The 7,380-nt window shown below is 63.3% G+C and overlaps 2 protein-coding genes across 2 annotated transcripts; both read right to left on the minus strand.

The window, feature by feature from the left end:
* On the minus strand, window positions 1–1,840 carry ENH_00078820 (hypothetical protein, conserved; the record flags this gene model as incomplete). Its single annotated transcript, XM_013583149.1, has 2 exons — window positions 1–444; window positions 1,241–1,840. The coding sequence occupies 2 exons, from the start codon at window positions 1,838–1,840 to the stop codon at window positions 1–3; spliced, it is 1,044 nt and encodes a 347-aa protein (XP_013438603.1).
* Window positions 1,841–4,594: 2,754 nt separating this feature from the next.
* Window positions 4,595–7,380, minus strand: ENH_00078830 (GF20490, related, related; the record flags this gene model as incomplete). The annotated part of the gene is made up of 3 exons (XM_013583150.1): window positions 4,595–4,790; window positions 5,456–6,297; window positions 6,907–7,380. Coding segments are annotated over 3 exons (1,512 nt in total), but the record flags the coding sequence as incomplete, so codon positions are not given.

A 7,380-nucleotide genomic window follows, 5' to 3' on the forward strand; every position in this document is an offset into this window, starting at 1 on the left:
TTACCTTCTCAGGGGCCAGATCTCCACGAGTTCCTCGGCCTGCTGCTGCATCTCGTGGACCAAAGCGCGTGCTGCTCCTCTTGCAACAATTGCTGCTTCGGTGAGGTCTTGCTGCTGCAGCTGCATGACTCTTGAGTGGTTTGCTGCAGGGGCAGCAGCAGCAGCAGCAGCAACTGCAGCAGCAGCAGCAGCCCTCGCAGCCCCCGTCTCTGCTGCAGCAAACACTGCAGCAGCGTCGCTCCGCACAGAAGCAGCAGGCACAGCCAGCAGCGGGGGGGCCCCACTCCGGGCCAAACCCAAACGGGGCCCCAGGGGGCCCCCCGGGGGGCCCCCCTCGGGCTGGGCCTCAAACAGCAGCAGCAGCAGCTGCCGCAGCCGCTCCCCAAAGGCTTCATAAAGAGCGCCTTGCAGCCCCGGCAGCGTCCTCGACTGCGCCACGCTACGCTGCAGCAGCAGCAGCAGCAGCAGCAGCAGCAGCAGCAGCAGCGGCAGCAGCAGCAGCGGCAGCAGCAGCAGCGGCAGCAGCAGCAGCGGCAGCAGCAGCAGCAGCAGCGGCAGCAGCACACACACAGGAAGCGCCCTTTTTTTGCTGCTGCTCCCACTCGCGGCTTTCCTGCTGCTGCCAATAGACCCCCAGCAGCAAGGCGGCGCGCGCAGCAGCAGCAGCAGCAGAAGCAACAACAGCACAAGCAGCAGCAACAGCAGTACGAGCACCAGCACGGCCAGCACCACAAGAGGTAACAGCAGCAGCAGCAGATGCAGCAGCAGCAGCAGCAGCAGCAGCAGCAGCAGCAGCAGCGCACATCTAGGAGGTCCTCAAGCGCTTCAATGAGTTCTCTGTCTGCTGCTAGTCCGCCCCCCAATCCCGTCAGAGAGAGCCGAGCCTTCTGCAGCGCAGCAGCAGCAGCAGCAGCAGCAGCGCAGCAGCAATGCAGCAGCAGCAATGCAGCAGCAGCGCAGCAGCAGCGCAGCAGCAGCGCAGCAGGTGTACGTACGCCTCGCGAGGCCGCCTGCTGCCGCCGCAGCGGCTCTTCGCTGCCCCCGGCAGCAGCAGCAGCAGCAGCAGCAGCAGCAGCAGCGAAGTAGCAGCGCCCACAGCAGCAGCAGCAGCAGCACCGAAAACAGCGGCGCCGACAGCAGCAGCAGCAGCACCAAAAGCAGCAGCACCGACAGCAGCAGCAGCAGCACGGACAGCAGCAGCAGCAGCAGCAGCAGCAGCAGCAGCAGCAGCAGGACGCACGGCAGGCAGCTGCACGGCGAGCAGCAAACAGCGGGAATTGTCTCTGGGGGGAATTGGAGGCAGCACAACAGAGGCCCCAAAAGGAAATGAAAAAGCTGCTGCTGCAGCAGAAAAAGCTGCTGCTGCAGCAGAGTCGGGGGGCCCCTGAGGGGGGCCCCCCGAGTCCCCGGGGGCCCCCTGAGACCCGGGGGGCCCCTGGGAGGGGCCCCCCAGGTTTTGGGACCAAGAGGGGAAGGAGGACTGGCTGCTGCTGGGGGTGCTGGGGCCGCCTGGTCCTGCTGCTGCTGCTGCTGCTTGGCTGCTGCTGCTGCTGCTGCTGCTGCTGCTGCTGCTGTCTGCAGAGTCCCCCTCGCTCGGCCGCCGGCGCCGCCGCTCCGTAAAAAGTGCAGAAGAAGCAGCAGAAGCAACACTGTCTCTTCTAAGGTGCGAGGGGGCCCTTGCTGCTGCTCTGCTGCTGCTGCTGCTGCTGCTGCTGCTACTGCTGCTGCTGCTACTGCTGCTGCTGCTGCTTCTGCTGCTGCTGCTGCCGTTGGGCTTTGGACGGCTCTTCTTCCGTCGGGCGAGGAAGGCCAAGGGGTCCTCTTCAGGGCTGCGCTTCATCGTGCCTCGCGGCTGCTGCTGCTGCTGCTGCTGCTGCTGCTGCTGCTGCTGCGCGTTCTGCTGCTACTGTGGGCGGTGCTGCTGCTGTGATGCGCCGCTGCTGCTCCCTCTGCAGCATGTGCAGCAGCAGATCCTCCCCGGCATGTCGGTGTGCAGCAGCAGCGGCGGCAGCGGGAGCTTCGAGACACTTGCTGCCGCTGCAGCAGCAGCTGCAGCAGCTGCAGCAGCAGCAGCTGCAGCAGCAGCCACGACCCAGGCCCTAGAAAGTAAGCTGTTGTGTTCTTGTGGCGCTCAGACAGAAAGAGAAAAATAAAAGGTAGGTGGAGCCACCCGAAGCAACACAGCAGCAGCAGCAGCAGCAGCAGCAGCAGCCCCAGAAGCAGCAGCAGCAGCAGCAGCTCACGAGGCAGCGCGCAGCAGCAACAGAGCAGCGGCGTGAAGGGGCAGAGTGTTGGCCAGGTAGCTGGCGGGGCAGTTCAGGTGTACGTACACCCCAGGCCCTGCTGCTGCTGCTGTTGTTGCTGCTGCTGCTGTTGTTGCTGCTGCTGCTGCTGCTGCCAGCAGCAGAAGGCAGCAAAGGCCCGACGGCGGGGAGTCTGCGGGCGAGGGAGGCACGCACCCACGGGAGACCGCTGTCGCTGCTGCTGCTGCTGCTGCTGCTGCTGCTGCTGCTGTAGTTGGTGTATGTACAGCAAGTACCCGGCGAAGGGGCAAAAAGGGTTTTATAAAATCGAAAATAAACAAATTAAAAGAAACAAAGGAGCGAAAAAGGCCTACAGTCGGGCAGCAGCAGCAGCCGCAGCAGCAACACGGCTTCGCTGTCTCGGGCTTCCCGCGCCGCTTAGCTGTACATACACCCCAGGGACTTGGCCAAAAACGCCACTTTTTCTCCAAATTAGTTTTTTAATTTCAATTTAATTACTCATTTGGCTCAACTCGCTAGCGGCAGACACCTGTGGCCGTTGGGGCCTGCTGGCTGCCGACGTCCAGCCCCCAGCCCAGGGCTTTGCTGCCGGGCTTTTTCGTCTTTGACCCCTCAAATGAATTCAATTTGTTTAATTTTGCATTTAAATGCCTTTTTTTGAAACGCCGCGCACTTTTTTCAGCGCAAAAAGTCAAAAAGGCGCCGCCGCGCCCGCCGCCGCCCGCCAGCCGCCTAGCCTGCGGTGTACGTACACCCCAAACACCCTGCTGCCCGAGGTGTATGTACACCCCAAGCTCTGCTGCGCAGCAGCGCAGCAGCAGCAGCAGCAGCAGCAAGGTGTAGGTACAGCCCAGCTTCGCGGCGAGGGCCAGGGGCCCCACAAACCCCACAAAATGTTGCTGCTGCTGCTGCCTTAAGTGCTGCTGCTTCTCTTTTTGTCTTTTTGCATTTGCTGCTGCTTCCCCTTTTGTCGCTTTCCTGTCTGCGGGCTGTCTGTACACCTCAAACTGCCGCAGTAGCATCCCACGCGGGACGCATGGCTGCTGCTGCTCCTGCTGCTGCTGCAGCGGCTGCTGCTGCTGCTGCTGCTGCAGCATGCACTCACACAGAAGCAAATAAAAGAAGACAGCATCAGCTAAAGACACGCAAAGGGAAAGAAACTTTAAATGGCTTTAGGAGGCCCCCTCGGGAGTCCGTGGAAACGCCGCTAGCCGTAGCTAGCTGTAGCTAGCTGTAGCTAGCTGTAACTAGCTGTAGCTAGCTGTAGCTAGCTGTAGCTAGCTGTGGCTAGCTGTAGCTAGCTGTAGCTAGCTGTAACTAGCTGTAGCTAGCTGTAGCTAGCTGTAGCTAGCTGTGGCTAGCTGTAGCTAGCTGTAGCTAGCTGTAGCTAGCTGTAGCTAGCTGTGGCTAGCTGTAGCTAACTGTGGCTAGCTGTAGCTAGCTGTAGCTAACTGTAGCTAGCTGTGGCTAGTTGCTGCTAGCCACTTCCAGCTAGCTGCAGCTAGCCGCAGACACTCCCAGCTAGCTACAGCTAGCTGCGACTCTGAGTGAACAGGAGGGAACTGCTGCAGCAGCACGCAGCAGCCAGCAGACCCAGCTAGCTACGGCCAGCTAGCTGCCCTAGTTAGCTGCAGCTAGCTAGCTGCCCAGCTAGCTACACGCAGCTAGCTGCCCCAGCTATCTGCAGCAAACTAGCTGCCCCAGCTAGCCACAGCTAGCCAGCCGCCCCGGCTAGCTGCAGCTAGCTAGCTGCCCCATCTAGCTACAGCTAGCTAGCTGCCCCAGCTAGCTGCAGCTAGCTAGCTGCCCCAGCTAGCTGCAGCTAGCTAGCTGCAGCTAGCTAGCCGCCCCATCTAGCTGCAGCTAGCCACAAAAGCAACAGCGAAAAAAAACGACAGGAAGCAGAATGGAGAGAGACATACACGCTGCTGCTGCTGCGCTGCTGCTGCTGCGCTGCTGCTGCTGCGCTGCTGCTGCTGCGCTGCTGCTGCTGCGCTGCTGCTGCGGGCCAGCTTTTCTCTTATCTTTATTTCTTTTATCTCTTTTTGAATTTGCTGTGTCTGTACGCGCTGAGGTGTCTATACACCCCGCGGTTGTGGGCCCTTGTCCTTCGAACTCCAAACCCTAAACCCTAAACCCTAAACCCTAAACCCTCGGAAGCAGCGCCGGACTTGTTCAAAACTGTTTGTCTGCTGCCGGCGAAAACCCCAGCACTTTAAAAGCTTCACTTTTAATTAACTCTAAAAAGAATTACAAAAATAGAAAAACAAGATTAACAAATAAAGAAGCCGCGCTGCAGCTGCGCTTTCTTGAATTCCTTTTGCAGCTCATCAGCTGCCTCTGGCCTTTGCTGCTGCTGCTGCTGCTGCTGCTGCTGCTGCTGCGGCTGCTGCGCTGCATTCTGCCCCTTGCTGCCAGCTACCGCTATCTCTGGGCCTCTGTGCGTCCTCTTCGCGCCGCAGTACCAGCAGCAGCAGCAGCAGCAGCAGCTGCTGCTGCTGCTGCTGCCTTTCTGCTGCTGCCGCGCTGCACCGCAGCGCCACGCAGGGGCCACGCAGCCCCTGCAGAGTTCAGGTGTACGTACACCCCGAGCAGCAGCAGACACAGCTGCTGCAGCTCTTTCTGAAGTCCTTTCCCTCTCAAGTCCAAACAAGCAACACAAGTGCTGCTTTGCGCACCCCACAGGGGCCCCCAGGGGGCCCCTGGGGGCCCCCTTGGGGGCCCCCTTGGGGGCCCCCATGTGCCCCACGGGGGCCCCAGAGGGCCCCCAAAGGCACCCCAGAGGGCCCCCAAGGGGGCCCCAGAGGGCCCCCAGAGAAGCCTCAGGGGGCCCCCAGCGAAGCCTCAGGGGCCCCCTGAGAAGTCCCAGGGGGCCCCCAGGGGGGCCCCTGAGGGCCTCCCGGGGGGCCCCTAAAGGCTCTCACAGGGCCCCGAGGGGCCCCAGGGGGCCCCGGGGGGCCCCAGGGGGCCCCGGGGGGCCCCAGGGGGCCCCGGGGGGCCTCAGGGGGCCCCGGGGAACCTCAGGGGGCCCCAGGGGGCCCCGGGGGGCCCCAAGGGGCCCCGGGGGGGCCCCCAGGGGCCCTTAAACTAAGTGGGGGGCCCCAGGCAGCACAAGAGCCCCAAGGGGCATTCCCTGGAAATGAAATATAAAGCCTTAGCTGTACTTCCCTCTGAATGTCATGTTTACAAACCCGTTGTTGTCTCCCCGCTGCTGCTGCTGCTGCTGCTGCCGCTGCTGCTGCTGCTGCTGCATGGAGTTCGCCGGGCAGCCCCACGGCGGCCGCTGCTGCTGCTGCTGCTGCTGCTGCTGCTGCTGCGCGCCGTACCCTCCATACCCAGGGGGCCCCTGCTGCTGCCAAGGGGCCCCCGAGAGGGGCCTTTCAGGCTGCCTTCTGCCCCGCGGGTCTCTCGGGGGGTTCAGGGGGCCCCCTGGGCGTCCCCCGGGGGGCCCCCAGGGGGGCCCCCCAGGGGGCCCCCCGTAGGCACTCGAAGAGGCCCAGGGGTCCTGCGGGGGCCCCACTGGGGGCCTCCCCCCATTCCACCTGCTGCCAGGGGGGCCCCCAGCTTGGCAAGCCATAGGGTTTAGCTGCTGCTGCAGCCGCATAGCCACTGGGATTATGTGGGGTGGTGCAGCAGCAGCAGCAGCAGCAAGAGCAGCAGGGTGTACAGACGCGGGGTGCTGCGCCCCGCCGTAGGGGGGCCTCCACAGCTGGGGAGGGAGGGGCCCCCTGAACTGCTGCTGCTCCAGCCTTTGCTGCTGCTGCTGCTGCTGCTGCTGCTGCTGCTGCTGCGAGTAGTGCTGCTGCGAGTATTGCTGCTGCGCATACTGCTGCTCGGCGTACTGGTGGGGCCCCTGGGGGCCCCTGCCTTGGTAGCGGTTGCCGTTAGTTGCTCCATTCCATCCTTGCTGCTGCTGCTGCTGCTGCTGCTGCTGCTGCTGCTGCTGCTGCTGCTGGCGGCCGCATCCCAGTGCAAACATGACCATGCGGCGCGCTGCTGCCCCGTTGAAGGCCCTTTCCTTCCTCGACTCATCCTGCAGCAGCAGCAGCAGCAACAGCAGCGTCAGCAGCAGCAGCGTCAGTAGCAGCAGCAGCAGCAGCAGCAGCAGCAGCAGGAGCAGCAGCAGGAGCAGCCGCAGGAGCTAAGGCAGTCGTCACCAGGCGCCTCGTCACCTCAGGCCAGCGGAGGCGGTTTGCGGCCGTGCAGAAGCCTGCGCCGAGGGTTTAGGGTTTAGGGTTTAGGGTTTAGGGTTTACATCTAAGTCATATTTGTCCAAGTAAGGCCCCGAACTGATGACTCCAGGAAGAAGAGAAGTAACAGCAGGAATGGAGGAAAGATCCGGAGGAGAAAAGTAGCAGCAAACGGAGGCGGAGCACACGGGGCTCAGGCCCTCTGCAGCAGCAGCAGCAGCAGCAGCAGCAGCAGCAGCAGCAGCAGCAGCAGCGGAGTTTCAAGCTCGAGGGGGCGCGCCGGCGGGCCGGCAGCAGCAGCAGCAGCAGCAGCTGCGGGAGAAGCACGCGGCGCAGCAGCAGCGCAGCAGCAACACGAGCCACACAGCCCCTCAGCCCCCCAGCAGCAGCAGCAGCAGCAGCAGCAGCTGCTGCTGCTGCTGCTGCTGCTGCAGCTGCAGCGGCGCACCCACTGGGCTGTGGAGGACCTTGCCGGGAGCTGCTGCTGCTGCTGCTTCGCAGTAGAAGAGGCGGCCGGCGAGGCCGCTGCTGCAGCTGGTTGGCAGCAGCAAACCGGGGCCCCACACCCCGCGGGGAACTCTTCTTGCTGCTGCTGCTGCTGCCCAGTCGGGCTCTTCGCCCGGCAGCAGCCCGCGGCCGTGGGCGGGCAGCAGCTGCTGAATTGCTGCTGCTAGGGGGTGCGTGCGGTGTACGTACACCTCAGTTTCCGACAGCGAGTTCCGCTGCTGCTCCTCCGGCAGCAAATTGCCTTCCAGCTGCTGCGCTGCTGCCAGCAGCCGCTTCTTGTCTATGAACGGCAGCAGCACCACCCACTGCCACTGGTGCCTGCGCGCAGCACACCCCACACCCTCCTGCTGCTGCTGCTGCTGCTGCTGCTGCTGCTGCTGCTGCTGCTGTTGGTCACCGATCGCTCTGCCGTTCCTGCT

This window comes from Eimeria necatrix, genomic scaffold (genome assembly GCF_000499385.1).
Source record: "Eimeria necatrix Houghton genomic scaffold, Enh_scaff838, whole genome shotgun sequence".
NCBI classification, from domain to species: Eukaryota; Apicomplexa; class Conoidasida; order Eucoccidiorida; family Eimeriidae; genus Eimeria; species Eimeria necatrix.